The sequence below is a fragment of the Euwallacea fornicatus genome, chromosome 13 (assembly GCF_040115645.1).
Source record: "Euwallacea fornicatus isolate EFF26 chromosome 13, ASM4011564v1, whole genome shotgun sequence".
NCBI lineage: Eukaryota > Metazoa > Arthropoda > Insecta > Coleoptera > Curculionidae > Euwallacea > Euwallacea fornicatus.
This window is the reverse complement of record NC_089553.1, coordinates 4,564,853-4,580,420: the sequence shown is the minus strand read 5'-3', so window position 1 is coordinate 4,580,420 and position 15,568 is coordinate 4,564,853. Positions and strand designations below refer to the sequence as shown.

Here is a 15,568-nt window from a genome sequence, read left to right as displayed (position 1 = left end):
GTTTCCTCCTCGTGGCCACGTGACTTTCCAGGGATACGTAAACATATGTATCCATTTTTTATACATATAATGTATTGATTGCTGATCCGATTATGGATCGGCAGAGTTCGTAGAAACGTTGCCAGGAAACAAGTTGTTACCTTCACGCCGGAATTTCATGGAAATTATTCGGCACCGCTTAGAAAAAAAAAAGTTATCATGTTAGCTGAACCAAAGACGGCTAATTAAAAGAAGGTTCTTGATTTTCACCCCTAACTTAAGAAGGGTTCTCTTTAGTCTGTTTTTCCCGGATCTTTTCTGAAGAACTAAATGGATAGTGCTTCAAAAAGGAGTCGTGGAAGAGGCAGAGGTGGTAGAGGACGGGGTCGTGGTAGAGGCCGTGGACGTGGTAGAGGTAAGAAGGCCATCAAGGTGATTGAGAGCGATGAAGAAGAGACTCCAACTCCTCCGGAGTCAATTGTTGACAGTCAAATTAAGCCAGAACCAGTGGAGGAATCGGCACCACCCACCAGTAAGTGAAAGGTTGTTAAATTGGGGTACCTTAATCCATGCTTCAGCCATAAGTAGTCTCTTGCTCCCCATAAAAAGTTCATAATGTGGTATAACCATTTATCTCTTAGGTAATACCGCACAGTACTTCTTTTAAATCAGAGAATATCTTTTATATTAATGGCCTAATGTTGCCAGTATTTCCACTGTGATTTCATTCTTTGCTCGAACTACTTCAGCACTTGGTAAAGTGTAATTATATATCTATACCACCTTTATATCCATTTTTAGTCATCTATTTATTGTTTTCTATGTTTTTTTTAATAGTATAAATTTTTTACATTACATTAAAGTTGACCTGGAAGCAGATATATCGCAATTAGAAGCACCAACTTTTACCACAATCAACCGTGGTCCTCCTGAACCTATGCTAAGACTAAACTGGGATCACAAAGTCAATTTAATTGGCGAAAAAGTGTTAAACCCTATGATCCACTGCTGTGATAAATGTTTAAAGCCCATATTAATATACGGAAGAATGGTATGTTTCACTTTTCTCGTTCTGCAGCATTAAAACCGTTGCGATGTAGATTCCTTGCAAACATGTTTTTTGCCTTGCGTGTGGTAAAAAAGAACAGAAGCAGTGTCCAAGATGCCTGGAAAAAGTCTCTCGAGTTGAGCAGACTGGTCTTGGTACTGTATTCATGTGTTCGCATGGCGGAAGCCGCTACGGCACTACCGGATGTCGGCGCACGTATCTTTCACAAAGGGATTTACAAGCTCACATTAACCATCGACATGTCTCAAGTTTGCAGACTCAGCCACCACCAGTTTCAGTCCCACAAGCCATGGAGGTGAATTTTATTTTTAGTTTAAAAAAGAATCTGTTCAAATTATATTATATAGGTTGTCTTGAGTGAAACAGACAGATCGTCTGTTCGTTCAAAGGGGAATTTAGCCAACGATCCCCGTTCTAGCTCGTTGCAGTCATCGGGTCGACGTGGTTCGCAAATCCAATCATCTGGCATTAGAACTAATCTGATAACTGTTCCAATTCAGGAAACAGCTCCTCCCGTTGTTATTCACGAAAGTATACCAACTACTCAGAACTATTACAACCAATATCAATCAGGTGAGAACATATTCAATCGATTCAGAGACAATTTCAGTATATGTAAACAGTGTGTTGGTAGTTTCTTAAAAAAGAAGTATTTATGCTCGCATTCACGATATGTTCGACACAAAATTTCACCCTTTCCCTTGCAATTGCGGAATGTTATACCTATCTAGAATGTGTGAAATTATTATTTGAAATGCATTTTTGTGATTTTTTCTATTTGTGTTGGAAGTAGTTCTTTTTAAGCAGGTACTAATCTTGCACCTACGAACTACGGCCAAACACTTCCACCCATGCATATACCTCCACCACAAGCTCAGCCTCAATATTATGCGACCCCTTCAGCCTATAGTCCAGCTGCTCAGGCTTATCCTGCATATGCCGGTTCCCAAGCGGCAGCAACACAATCCCAGTACGTGGCGCAGTCTGTCACGGCCCAAAATCGAGTCGCCCCACCTTATGACTATAACGCGACCACTACTCAGTGGCCCAACAATCAACAGTACTATAGGTAGTGGTAGTAAAGTGTAATTTATGCATATTTTTACGCCTTTTTTTATACGTAAATGGGTAGTCAGTTTTTAGAAACTTCACGGAATAGATTTTTTTAACGTTCCATGTTAATATTATATTATCTGGAGTTCTAAAAGTCTTAATTTGATATTTTACTTGATCAATAATTTCAAATGAAAAAATGTAAAGGCAAAGGGAGAATAAGAATTTAATTCTAAATTTTATTGATAATTAACATATTACAATGTCTCCTAAAGACGAATACATAAACCCCCTTAAAACTATTTTTTTAAACTCACAAATGAATATAAACTATCTGTGAACATGTTAGAAGCAAATGAGTTTATGGCCAGCGGGTGTTTAAATCGTTGTACCTACCACAGACCAATATAGGACTTACGCCCTCTTCTTCTTTCAAAAAGTTGAGACCCACTTTTAGTTTCTTCCCCAGATGGATTAAATTTTTTTAAAAATAATTATAAATTATTTGAGCAGATATAAATACGACGAATATACAAAAATAAGACATAGATATTGGAACGTTTTATAATTTACCATTTCTATAACGGCAAAATGAAAAATTCCTGACTAAAAATATAAAACAACATAAATTTTTGGTCAGGATACCCTCACAATCCTATGGTTTCCCCTTTCCTTTGTATGATGTTAAATATTCGATCCTTCATACTTTCCATTAACGTTTGAAGGATTTCAGGGGAAATTCAATATCACACTTCAGAAATTTTTTCTTCAGATCTACAATACTGAAAAACTAGTGTCGACCCTGATTGTAGGCCATGTGAGATAAGTATTCCCATAAATTTTCCATTGAATTTAGATGGGTACTCTTCGAGGGTTACTCCAGGACATTGATGTTGTAGTCGGAAAACCATTATTTTGTGACACAAGCCGTGTGAATTGGGGCGTTATCCTGCTGGACAAGATAATTATACCCTGCCAAAAAGTCACCAACAAACAAAAAGTTATCTTTGAGGAGAAGTACATAATTGCGGACGTTTATTTTACTCCATAGGAAAGCGATATTAATCGGACTTTTGCAAGAAAGTTCTGCCCAAGTCATTAGCGAACCTGTACGTCTAACTGAAATGCATATAAAATTTCCATTGATGATTTATTTTCTTGGACAGCTTTCTTCAAAATTCTTCCTTCTCCTCGGTTAAGTAGTTTCCTCGAGTGTCTGAATTTTTCACGTAAACAGTGTGGGATGTAATTTCTACGAATTCACATTGCAAGCAAAAATGTATTAAATTTATATTGTTTTTTCAAATTTACGTATTTTTTTAACATTTCACGGGGAGGCGTATACCTCATATTTATATTAAAAATATTAGGAGGTCTGCATTCTCACGTAGACCCTGTACACATCGCGTATCTCGAAATAAACCAACCCAACTGTTTATATTTTAAACATACGTAGATGCCATAAAATTTCCTACTGACTCACAGTTAAATATTGTTATTGGTACCCCAAAACTTTGGACAATGGCTCAATGTCGACAGTTTTTTGTTGCCGATTATTACTACATATAATGCGGAACACAATCCATGATTCAGCCTGTTCAGCTTTTAATAAACTCCATGAACAGTCATCCCACCTGCCACAGGACGTTGGAACAAAAATGACTCACATTTTAGTGCATACGTATATTTGATGATGCAACTTACGCCTGATGGTTAAAAGTGAAGCTGTTGTATATAAATCACACAGCATAACTAAGTATATGAATAAATATTAAAACATAGTTTTTATCGTTATAAAACAAAACATACGATACAAGTACATGATTCACTAAATAGAAGCCTCTAAGGTTGCGAAACAAGGAGATTGCACTTAAAGCTATAATCTCCAAACTTAATCGATGACTAGTTCAGTTGAGCAAGCCTATGCTTCTTACCATGGATTCATTGAGTAAAAAAAAAAGAAAAATATGAACGACTATTCTAAACCTTCTTACAATAGATAGCAACTTAAAATCTCATCACACATCATCAAAAATACCTCTGGGAGGTAGTACCCCTACTCTTTTGGTTTCGGATTGGTATCCGTCGGAAAATCGAGTATCTGGATTGTGGGAATTCCTGCCAAATCCGGTACTTGCTCCAAAACGGTCGTCGATGTCCTGTTTAATGTTAAATTAATAATGATAAAAATTATTTATTATTAACGTATTTGAGCATATTAAATGAAGTCACGTGAAGGTATTATGCTTATGCCTCCTTATTTAATATAGCAAAATAACAACTTTGTTTCATCCAATCGGCTGAAAAACTCCCGAGTCGTTCACCGTCGTTGTCGGGCATATACCCTAGGTTGATCGATTCTCAACTATTCAAATTAGTTGGTCTGATGCACACACGATCATAGGCCCCGACAATGACTGTGAAGATTCCCCAGATGAAGCTTCGAGCTTAGGCACTAATTATTCACGTGCTGGCATATTCTATTTGATAGAGGCTTTGCTCTCCAAAATCAAAACCCATAATCTTTGTTCTTAACTTTTCGGTTCAATTGTTTTAATACTCACCTCTCCTGACGGGTATCTATCACCATCTTCGCTCGTATAAGTAGTCCCATTGTAAGTATCCAAATTATAGGAGTCTCGAATTCTGCTGCGTTCGAACGCTTGTGCATAACGACCTAAAAATTGTGATATTGACGTTTAATTAGAAATTTACTGGAATTTTGACCTATTAGTCATCATCTTTGAAGATATTGCCTGTGGTAATGCATTACCTGTATCATTTAGATCGTTAAGCCTGGCTCTGCCGTTTGTTGGAACTCGTTCTTGAAACTCCTTTCGACGGTTGGACGAATCTTCTGCTCTTTGTCTTTTGCGTTTTTCTGTGAGTTTGTGATTAGAGCAAAAAGGCCACTTTTATATTATTAATGTTTGCACAAATGAGTTAATATATTGCATCAGGAAGGAACTTTGTTCAGTTTGACATTTAAATAACGGTCTTAGTGTACCGTACCTCTAGTAACAAGCTCTCTGCCTTCCTCTACCAAATCCGTGGTCATTTCCTCATCGCCAACAAATTGGTGAAATCCTAACAACGATAAAAACCTCGATCCCAGACTGAAATAAGTCGCTAGGCAGAACACTAATACGGCCATTGGGAAATAAATATTAAAACCATGAGAAATAATACCGATTACGTCCATATGACCCATTATCTACAATATTACCCTAATATTTACTATTCATTCTTTTAAGGCGTATCTCTAAATTTACCTGTGTATATGAAGTCTCGTTAGTCTGACTATGGATAACGTGACTGTCCATATGAATGAGACCAAGAAAGTTAAGACATAGAGCTGGAGTAAGTCGACTAAACATCATACCAGAAAATATTAAGCTGTGTTCGTTAGTTTGATGATGAGGCGCTAAATAGTATAAGTTTAGTAACTTGATTTTAAGTACTGTTGAATAAGCGCAAAACGATAAATAGAGGATGATCAATGTGGAAAGAACCTGAAATATTAAGCTCAAAAACTAACGCTGACAAAAAAGTCAACTTACCTCTATCATAAAGTAATCATAGTTCACTTTTGCAGCGTTTACAATTACGGCAAAAATGGATAGAGGAGGAAATACGCTGAAAAATGTTACTTCTGACCATACAATTGCGACAGACATTATTCCTGTTACAACAGCTATAAATCTCCAACACCAAGGAGATATTAAGCATTTCCAATACCATTCTGAAATGTTTAATATTTTTAAGCACAAATGGATGGAAACTGTTTATTTACATCTTAGTTTTCATGGCAGAAACAATGCGTTTACTACTAGAAGACGCCGTAATACTTTTTCGGCCTGTCGCTCACGGTAACGGGCCATAAAGCTACAAAACACGTACACTCGTCACTTTTGGCAACAGGCCGTAAAGTAACAATAATATCGGATAACTGTTAAACTAATAATTCTAACTGCATGTAGGAAATTAAAAAATATAATTTGTGCATAACACATTACATATAACAAGGGTCAAAATATGGATTACGCCCTTGACCGAATAAAAACTTTCTGTTTAATATCGGGCCTTAAACTTCGGCCACGAGTGTAATCTTCTTTGAGGCCCCTACATGTAAATAACTTTCAGGTAACAATGAAATAGTGGGTAATTTTCTTACCAACTACTGGGGTGTAAAAATACTCAGTAAACCAAGAAGTTTCTTTCTGAAAAGTTGTCTTAAAGCGTCTGTCTCTCGAAATCTGATTTTTAAGTGTATCCTCGCATTCAAATATTTTCCCAAGAAGGACATTCCACTGAGTTTCTGTTCTTTGCAGAACTTGCAAAGACTTAATAGTCTAAAATCATGTTGTGCTATTAAGTAGAGTAGAGAGATTTGTGCCTTTGGAAATCAAAACTTTTCTCAATACACAAAGCCACAAATGGAACATGTATTTGCTCCAATTTATAGCTCTTACCATTCTTAAAATACCCTTTACCAGACACGATTTTGTGGCACCCTGTAGACCACATACTATTTCAAAACATTTACCTGTCTGTGCAACCTTATTAATGATTTTTCCGTAGGTGAATCATGTCTACCCTCTTCAGATATTTGCCTACGATTAATTTTTTCTCTTAATTCAACTGGAACTTTTTGTAAAATAGTTTCTAACGGATCATAAAGATAGTGTCCTGGTCGAATTCCCATTGAAATAGCGTGAAGACACTGAAAGTTTGCTCAGATTATTGATGGTATAATGACTATGTTCGTTTGCCACACCTCTAAAACATCGTCCACTGCTTCTTCAGCCTCGCATTTATCTGTACTGAGTTTTGCCGCCTTAAAGTAATACTGTGTTAATTTTAAACTGGAATTTGCATTGTTCCAGAAATTTCTAGGTGCTTCCACTAAGGAGTATCCCAGTAAGAGGACAAGCAAAAATAAACCCCATGTGTTACTGGCTGAGGAAGCAATTGCTTTTAACTTATTCCTACGAAATGATTTAAAGTTGTAGGTAGCATTTTGGTATTGTGCAAGGGTAATACAATCGCAAATTGCAAATGCTAATTTCACATACATATGAAGTGAAACGTTTTAGTGTGTTGGCACTTTAACTCAAAGCTAATATATAAACCTATGTGGAGGCATAAAATGGAAATTTTGCGCTCTAGGAGGTAGATCAGTAACCACACCAGAACTGAGGTGTCAATTTATGTGAACATGTAAAAGGTGATATTTTTGGCAACATTGGTGGACAAAAAATTTCATTCTCATGATCACATATTCTTCTACAAACGTGACACTGGCTCATGATAATTCTCATTCATATCAATCATATAGTTAATTGCAGCTGCATTATATGAACATGTAGGAAAATAACAAATTAGGATCCTCAATTCTACAGAAAAGTCATTTTTAGTTCCTCAATATCTTTTTTGGGGGTTGAAGCTTACCAATCCAAGTCTATGCCAGGTTTCAGTGCCAAATAGATAAGTAGAATGCCACAAATTAATAAGTAAGATCCATAGTAAATAGCATTGTCAACTAAAGCTGATTTGAGTTTTCCTTTTATGGTAAAATCACCAGCTTTAATGTATGACTGCATCATTGGCATTATCAACCTGTAGAGAAATATTAATAAATTAAACTTATCATCAGCTTCAGATATTTTTAGAAACTGAAAAAGTTTTCACCATGTCAAAAACTGAGTGCTCCAATATACAGTTCTCCACAAATTGATAAAAACTCTTTCAGGAAGATTACTCCAAGGTTCATTGTAACCCTCAACTGTGCTATTGTCTTTCAAATCAATCACTGAATGATTTTGTTGCCGATAAACTGTCTAAAATTACATTTTTGCATTAAATTTATGCATCATAAAAAAAATGTAAGAAGTACTTACAGAAATTATATCAAGTGGAAGAGCGAATATAATAAGAAAACTACAGAACCAGGCTAACAAAACTGTTAAAGTAACTGAAATGCGGTGTCGAAACCAATTGCCATATCTGTACAATACAATTGAAGAAATGGTAAATGATAGCAATATTTTTAAGATTAAAGGTGTGTAGCTCATTGCTGTGTAACCTCAGGTTTGTATCTATATAGGAATCGTAAAATCCAGCTCTAGTTACTAGCAGGGGTAGGCTTTTCATTCAGATTCTGAGCATCTTGTTGCATCTTTTCCAACTTTTCCAGAGTAAGGCTTTTCAAAGGGATAAGTCTAGGTTTGCAAAGAATCAATTCAGGATTGTCCAGAGTAGAAATTTGTCCTGTTTTATTGACAACAGGCTTTAGATCCTTAATTTGAGAAGGAAACATAATCGGAACACTATCTTTTTTAGGTACATTAAAGTCTTATATTTTCTTTTAAAGGGTATTTTTAACGTGCAAAAAAACGATAAGATTTGGTAATAATTTCAAGATTAAAGGGAGCGTTATTTGATAAAATTGTTATAGTCCAAAACTCCCATCAACCTCGCAAATGTATACAAAAATTGCAGAATAATAGAATGGAAAAAATAAAAAAATAAACAGGTATAGCTTGTCATGAGTCTAAACGACACAAGTGTCAAAAAGGCATGACATAGTTGACAACTGTGTTGACATTTAAAGACGCAATCACATAACTCCCAAGATCGCTCTAGATCTCATAAGTAGAAAGTTCTGTGAAACCGTTGAACTGTTAGAATCAGCTTTTCTTTTATTATTTATTTTAATCACACAGGAATTTTTGTAGAAAAACAATTTTGAAAATCGCAATTTGTCAGACTTCATGCAATCAATCATAAACTGAACTACATGTGAATGGAAAATGCTCTTTGTAGTTAGACATGTTATAAATCAAATTAGTTGACAAATTCCCGGTCAGGTGGACCTACTATCGCGAAAAGCATGTGGATGCGGTGAATTTTAGGTTATGTTACGTTCCCCAAAATAAAAATAAACTTGTTTAATGTTTTCTTTATAAAATCGCATATTTACTAAAATTCAGTTAATATTCCGTACAACATAATATACACATAAGATTAAAAGTACTCAAGATACCCGTTGGTAAGATTGCAAAAGTTAGAAAGTGTTAAATTTATTATATAGGGTGTTTGTTTTAATACCAACCATAGACTTGAGAAGTCAACTAAATCTTTCAAATTTGGAAATAACATATTCTTCAATTCTAAATTGCTCAATGCTGCCTTAATTTAACCCAACTCCCATCTTTGATAGTTATCAAGATCCGCATGGTTGAGCTTCAGAGACAGACATATTGTATAATTATGTTCAGCAGTTTCTATTTTTACAAAATGTAGGCAAAAAATCTGATTTTTTTTACGTTCTCACTATAGAAAAACTCAGTTTCTCAAAGCATTTGAAAGCAGCTTCACAGCTTAATAGAGTCAATACTAAAACAACATATAAGCATGAAACACAAGTATAGTTTCTTCAGGGGCCTGACTGTCCTTTATCAGCAAGGGCTTTCAGACTCCTGCTTTCCCATAGCAGTGTGCACTTTCAATTGAATTTTATTTCTTTATAGAAATGACAAAAGCCAAAAAGAGTTTGAAGAGGAAACATTCAGTGGAACACACACAAGTAGAGAAATCTGAGCCAAGTCCTCAACCTCTACCGTCAGTTCGTCATTCAGATGAACCCATAGAAAAGAAGGTAATGGTTAAGAACCAGAAGCTTCTAACTGTAGTTGTGAATTAGGTTTTGTTAGAGTTGGGCTGCATGTTGCATACATGTGGTAAAGAAATATACAATGTTTCCCTATCCTTTAAATTCACAAAATCATTAGACATATATTTGACAGAGAAAATGGATAAACAAACAAAGGGTCCTTGTATTTGCATCCAGAGGAATCAACCACCGTGATAGGCACTTAATGGAAGACCTGAAAAAGCTCATGCCACACCATAAACCTGAAGCAAAAATGGAGAGGACAAAGACACTAAATGTTATAAATGAAATGTGTGAAATGAAAAATTGCAACAAAGCAATAATGTTTGAGGGACGGAAGAAAAAGGACTTATATCTTTGGTTATCTAATGTTCCTAATGGTCCTAGTGTTAAATTTTTGGTTGAAAGTGGTAAGTTTTTTGCTTAATGTGCTGGGTGTTAATGTAACTGTATGTAAACAAATAATTTTTTTTAATTTTTACTGAAAAATATGCTGCACACTATCTCAAATTTCCCAATATTTTTTAGTATCAACCATGGCAGAGTTAAAGCTGACAGGCAACTGTTTAAGAGGTTCAAGACCCCTCTTGAGTTTTGATCCTAATTTTGAAAAAGAGCACCACTATAAACTGCTAAAAGAACTCTTGACGCAAATATTTGGGGTACCCAAACACCACCCTAAAAGTCAACCGTTTTTTGATCATGTCTACACATTTACCATCTTAGACCACAGAATCTGGTTCAGAAACTTTCAAATTTTGTCTGAAGATGGAGCAGTGGCAGAGATCGGACCACGATTTGTCTTAAATCCGGTAAGAAATGATGGGAGAATTTAAGTTTGTCAAGTTCAAATTTTTGAAAGTCATATTTTTCAGGTGAAAATCTTTTCTGGAAGCTTTGGAGGTGCTCCTTTATGGGAAAACTCTCATTATATGAGCCCTTCCAAATATAGGCAACAAATTCAATTGGAAGCCAAACATAAATATGTGAATAGAGTCCAACAAAAGGCAACCATGGAGGCCACACGACCTGGTGGGGATAGTTATAAACTTACCCCACTGGAAGATATCTACAAGACGACTTCTATTAAGAAAGCTCACGAATTGTTGAAGGCTAAATAGTTAACATTTGCATAAATATAAATTATATGATTTACTTATTGTCGTTTCATTTTAGTAGTAAGCAGTGATTGGAAAAAACATGAAATATAGAAACTAAACGCCCTTATGAGTGTGGCACGAAAAAATGTATGTTAAATGTGGAACTTATAAAGGATTTTAAAGAATTTACTCATTTTGAAAATTTCAGCAAAATATATTTCAAATTTTATTACAATAAATTGAGTAACATTATTTATATAATAATCGAATTACATTAATAAATTACTATTCAAAAAGCAGAAAGACTTCCTTGCTAGTATTTTGTATATAAAAAAATACAATCTTTAAATTATATTGCATCACTAATCTAAGTTTTATTTATCAGTATTTATCATAATTAAAACTATGGAATTTCTATTGTGCGGGTGTCGGATTCTTGAAGAAATGGTGTCGGGGAAAAAGTGTACTTATGAATCTTGGAATAGATTGGCGGACGGAACAACGACAGTAACGAACAACCTAATATTTCTCATTTAAAGGTAGATTATTATATAACACCATCACACAAAGAAAAAACCAGTTAATACTTCAAATAAACTACAATACCAAATCTGTGCAGTCGGCAAAACTCTGAATTTTTTTGAATAAATAATCTAAGTAGGTACGAGTAAATATGCCAGTTGGGATATACCCATAGCACCTGTTAATGAGAACAAATAATATGTGCCAATAAATCTTAATTCATGGGTTCTAATTCGGTGTTTTGAGCTTGAACATTGCCATTAGGGCTAACACCCAAGTTCTGAACCTCAATGCCGTCAGGAGCATCTCCACTTTGACACATACAAAGATAAACCGTGTCGAGTACCATCTGAAATTTAAAATTATTATTAATTAGAGAAGAATCCGCGGCGGATAATAGGTTAGACGTTTATAGGAACTTTGATATTTCCAATGGTATAATTCACAATCTGTATAATTCCAATAAAGTTTAAAATGTGTACAAGAATAATCAATCGACACATCCGAGCGATTTTACTCAAATCACGTTGTTTCTAATAGAGTTTTGTTGTTGCATAATAAATAAGAACACTTTATGTATAATTAATGTATATTCAATACTTACTTCATAGAGAGACAATACGCAGTGAGCGACGAAAAATGCAAAAATGCACACCATCAACGTGGGAGCTGCGTAAAAAGTCAATGCAGAATTACGCCTAAAAATCGCCAGACCCACAACTCCCGTTACTGCAGTTACGAAACATTTTCCCAAAAAAAGGATGAAGTCTCCCAAACTATTTATAGTGGCGACTTCTAAAGCATGAGAAGTTAAAACGTCAAAGGCCTGCAATCAAATACTTAGAATTATTATCCAAGTCATTTAATATATAAAATAACATTAATGGTCGCCATTTTGTTAAGAAAATCACCTAATAATTACCTATTTCATATAAACTTTAAAACTTCGTTGCCTAAATAAAGAAAGAACTCTCAATATTATCTTTATTTTTTGTTTGTCTTTGCGTTTTGTATTTACAGAAGTACAATAACTATTATCCTTATCGGTCTTATTCACTAAGTCATGACATGAAGCTTTTTGCTTTCGTTAAACAACTAGTTAGGAAATGAATCCAGCTTAGTCAGTGGACTCGCCTACAAAAACTATCACCCTAATGATAAATATTAGAAGAACTGATTTAAGGTGGAAGGGACACTGTAATGTTCAGCAATTTCTAGAGAAATTTATGAGTTTCCTTACCGTTCCAGCAGCTTTACAAAAATTGGACCCGTCAATTGCAATGACAGTATACGCATTATGATTAAGATAACGAATAAATTTCTCCAAACAATAAAAGCAACAAATGCAACATTTCAAACCACAAGCGGCACATTCGTTTCCTTTCTGTTTATTTTGGGTAAATCTAAAAGTGATAATTTTGTGTTATGGCATTTATTACATATATATCACCATTTCCAGAAATACGTTATATGTTTACTTACCTTGCATGTAAGTAAGTCAAAATCAACCTTGGAATTTTGAAAAGAGTAATAATCAAAGCACCTAAAGCTACTGAGCCCAGGTGATATTTTATCAGTTTGCCTATAGAATAGCAAACATGATCATTGCTTTTATATTTATGCCTATAAAACCAATGAGCCACTGAGCCTGCAATGACCATCTGTTGACAGGCCATAATGAACTCCAACGTCCATATAAGTCCAATGAAATAAACCCACCACATTCCTTTTATCCAGCTGGCGTCTACATACTCGACGACTTTAAAGTCTAAAAACCGAAGTAGAATTACATGAATTTGGCTATTTTAAAGTCTTCTTACTATTGAATTTTTCTACTAATGATAAGTTCATTTCCTTCGCATTTGGATTTGGCGTGGTTGCAGGCAATAATCCTTGATCTTCTACTCTGATGCCTGAAATATGGCCTGTTCCTGGATAGCTCGCCGTAGCAAGGCACAACTACAAATATTTTCAGTAGTATAGCAATGGTGTGTAAAAAAACACTTTAGCTTACCACCACAAATATCCAAAACATGAAAAATACAGTCAGAAAAACAAACGTTAGTAATGGCTGGAAAAATAAACCAGGCAGATGCATGATGCACTTGGAAGTTTCCTTAAAAAGATTTGCGAGAAAATCCACTTTCTTTCTCATAAAAACAATTATCAAAAGGATTATTACCTAAAATAACTTTTAAATTCTAGTTGCTTTCAATTTACCATGATAAATTGACTTACAGTTATAACAGTGGCTACAATGGAGTACCAAAAGAAAGCAGTTTCGTTACGAATTGATTCTACTAGAATGCTGTATTTCTCGGCTTTCGCAACCTTATCCAAATTGCGCTTGATGTCAAAGTAAGTGTACCACAAATAAGCCGTGCCTCCTATACTAGCAACAGCAAATCCAATCATAATGAAATATGAGATTATGTGAGCCAAGCAGTGCAGAATGGTGATTGTGAGCAGGGAAATCACTAAAAGGTATGTAGCAAAATCGGCATATAGACACTTTCAATAAAGTTAAAATGATTTAATCAAATTGGGAAAAAAACCTAAAGTACCTAGATACACTAAATAAAAAACACATCTCAACTGATCTGGCTACCCCTTGTCCCCTCATACTAGTAACGTAGTTATTTCATCATAATACACAAATCAATGCTTACATAATGCTAAGACTGCAAGGCCTAAAATATCTCGCCATGTGTTGTAAATGTCCCCTAAGATTTGTTCTAAGGTATCCCATCCATTTAAAACATCATAAAAATTACTTAAAATGGCTTCTCCAACCTCTTCCACACCCTCAGGGATACATCTATTTAAAATGGGTTTCCTAAAAGAAAATACCACAATATAATCAGATATTACATATAATACCGAAAGCTAGCAGAAGCATCAGGAGAAGAAAAGAAAAGCTGCTTTTTGAATCAAAATTACTCCTAAGTGCTACCTTATATCACTTTTTTTTTAAATGGCACACCTCATAAGATAGAGAGTATTATTCAAATTATGTGAGTTTTCAATTTGAAAAATGCAAGCCAGATAATGAGAAAACCATGATAGACAGATTTAAAAAATTGTGCGTTAAAGAGTCCAGGGCAGCAATTTACAAATTGTTGTTGGCATATACAGAACAGTAATTTTCATCATTCTAAACTTATTTATTATAGTATGCCACTCACTGTTTACTTCTAAGGTTTTTTTATGCTTTCTAAATCTATAATAAAATTAGTCTTCTCCTTCCTAACCTATACTCTTTGCCAAATTCAAACATACCCTTTATAAACAGGTAGACTTGGACATGGTCCTAATGGTGCAAACAAAATACTTTTGTCATTTTTGTTGTTCCGTAATTCCTCATAATTAAAATCATATTTGCAGTAATTGAAGCCAGCTAAATGTTGATTATAAATGTCGTTGGCAGTGGTTAATGTACTTTTAGGGCATTCCTTCACACATATTTGCACCGAACCTCTTAAGTTTTTCATATCGTAAAAGAGGAGGAATGATTTGTCTGAAGTGTCCAGCCCAGATAACGTAATGTTTCCCATTGGTTTGTTAGTTTTGGTACCACAAGTGTTCCCAAATGAGTCATATCCATTTATAATTCTAACGGGATTACCATAGACAAATGAGAATGCTGCAATTACCACCTATAAAAGGGATTTTTCGATTGAATCAATAAGCTTAATTACAAACCTTGATACTGCATACATATTTTCTTGAACTTACCATTAAAAACCAGAATAAAATGTAAACAATGAGCCAAAATACGTCAGTGCAACTCCTTTCACCTTCAGGATCATTTTCCTCAGTTTCTTTTTCTCTTGAGTCACAACACCCCATTATCTCCTCTTTTTTTGCGTTTTTAACTTGCAATTTACTAAAATCGACCTTAGTTTTTTTTTTACAATTTAATTGATAAAGAAACGAGAAAATTTCTCTAAATAAAGTGGCAAACTAAAATAAAAATGACCGATTAAAAAACATTTTAATTCGGAGGACCATAAACACAAGACCATAAGAAAGGGAACGATTATTGTGTTTATTGTTTGTGTTTAATGTTTATCTACCAAAAATCCTACGTGAAGTTAGGCAGAGAAAAACGTCAACTCTCCCTGTCAGTTTGAGCATATGGCCTAAGTCGGTTCATAACCAGTCGAAATT

The 15,568-nt window shown here is 34.8% G+C and overlaps 4 protein-coding genes across 7 annotated transcripts in view; 2 read left to right on the top strand and 2 right to left on the bottom strand.

Annotated features, from left to right (window-relative positions):
* Positions 1-10,931, top strand: part of LOC136342915 (ribosome biogenesis protein BRX1 homolog) — a 60,029-nt gene extending 49,098 nt beyond the window's left edge. Inside the window, exons 1-5 of one of the 3 annotated variants that reach the window (XM_066289195.1) lie at positions 8,919-9,015; positions 9,634-9,761; positions 9,910-10,186; positions 10,305-10,588; positions 10,652-10,931. In XM_066289195.1, the coding sequence (XP_066145292.1) occupies positions 9,636-9,761; positions 9,910-10,186; positions 10,305-10,588; positions 10,652-10,897 (933 nt within the window). In that variant the 5' untranslated portion in view covers positions 8,919-9,015; positions 9,634-9,635 and the 3' untranslated portion in view covers positions 10,898-10,931. Of the gene's footprint in view, positions 1-8,918; positions 9,153-9,633; positions 9,762-9,909; positions 10,187-10,304; positions 10,589-10,651 lie in introns of those variants that run through there. The other 2 variants (XM_066289194.1, XM_066289193.1) reach the window with 2 other exon arrangements.
* On the top strand, positions 2-2,651 carry Hakai (E3 ubiquitin-protein ligase Hakai). Of its 2 annotated transcripts, none has more exons than XM_066289186.1 (5): positions 2-511; positions 843-1,030; positions 1,080-1,343; positions 1,396-1,621; positions 1,853-2,651. In XM_066289186.1, the coding sequence occupies exons 1-5, from the start codon at positions 310-312 to the stop codon at positions 2,119-2,121; spliced, it is 1,149 nt and encodes a 382-aa protein (XP_066145283.1). In that variant the 5' UTR covers positions 2-309; the 3' UTR covers positions 2,122-2,651. The 2 variants fall into 2 exon arrangements, with proteins under 2 accessions (XP_066145283.1, XP_066145284.1); XM_066289187.1 differs by having other exon boundaries at positions 5-511; positions 1,856-2,651.
* On the bottom strand, positions 3,770-8,320 carry LOC136342910 (LMBR1 domain-containing protein 2 homolog). The gene is made up of 12 exons (XM_066289184.1): positions 8,002-8,320; positions 7,793-7,941; positions 7,553-7,720; positions 6,879-7,089; positions 6,648-6,824; positions 6,276-6,453; positions 5,662-5,843; positions 5,374-5,613; positions 5,114-5,315; positions 4,875-4,982; positions 4,666-4,778; positions 3,770-4,260 (listed from the first exon to the last, which is right to left on the bottom strand). Exons 1-12 carry the CDS (start codon positions 8,173-8,175, stop codon positions 4,120-4,122), a joined length of 2,043 nt encoding a protein of 680 aa, XP_066145281.1. The 5' UTR covers positions 8,176-8,320; the 3' UTR covers positions 3,770-4,119.
* Positions 10,932-11,069: 138 nt separating the features above from the next.
* On the bottom strand, positions 11,070-15,483 carry Ctl1 (choline transporter-like protein 1). Its single transcript, XM_066289667.1, has 10 exons — positions 15,134-15,483; positions 14,678-15,054; positions 14,068-14,234; positions 13,637-13,875; positions 13,413-13,580; positions 13,219-13,357; positions 12,881-13,166; positions 12,639-12,801; positions 12,003-12,224; positions 11,070-11,747 (listed from the first exon to the last, which is right to left on the bottom strand). Exons 1-10 carry the CDS (start codon positions 15,245-15,247, stop codon positions 11,613-11,615), a joined length of 2,010 nt encoding a protein of 669 aa, XP_066145764.1. The 5' UTR covers positions 15,248-15,483; the 3' UTR covers positions 11,070-11,612.
* Between the last annotated feature and the right edge of the window lie 85 nt (positions 15,484-15,568).

Bases quoted from the DNA above. Each gene is read 5' to 3' on its own strand.
- Ctl1 (XM_066289667.1), bottom strand. From the start codon at position 15,247: ATGGGGTGTTGTGACTCAAGAGAAAAAGAAACTGAGGAAAATGATCCT. The intron at 13,358-13,412 runs GTAAGCTAAAGT...AAATATTTGTAG, and splicing joins TGTTTTGGATATTTGTGGTG to TTGTGCCTTGCTACGGCGAG. The intron at 11,748-12,002 runs GTAAGTATTGAA...TTTAAATTTCAG, and splicing joins GCGTATTGTCTCTCTATGAA to ATGGTACTCGACACGGTTTA.
- LOC136342910 (XM_066289184.1), bottom strand. From the start codon at position 8,175: ATGAGCTACACACCTTTAATCTTAAAAATATTGCTATCATTTACCATT. The intron at 5,614-5,661 runs GTAAGTTGACTT...TTAATATTTCAG, and splicing joins ATGATTACTTTATGATAGAG to GTTCTTTCCACATTGATCAT. The intron at 5,316-5,373 runs GTAAATTTAGAG...GTAATATTGTAG, and splicing joins ACGAGACTTCATATACACAG to ATAATGGGTCATATGGACGT.
- Hakai (XM_066289186.1), top strand. From the start codon at position 310: ATGGATAGTGCTTCAAAAAGGAGTCGTGGAAGAGGCAGAGGTGGTAGA. The intron at 512-842 runs GTAAGTGAAAGG...ATTACATTAAAG, and splicing joins GGAATCGGCACCACCCACCA to TTGACCTGGAAGCAGATATA. The intron at 1,344-1,395 runs GTGAATTTTATT...TATATTATATAG, and splicing joins CAGTCCCACAAGCCATGGAG to GTTGTCTTGAGTGAAACAGA.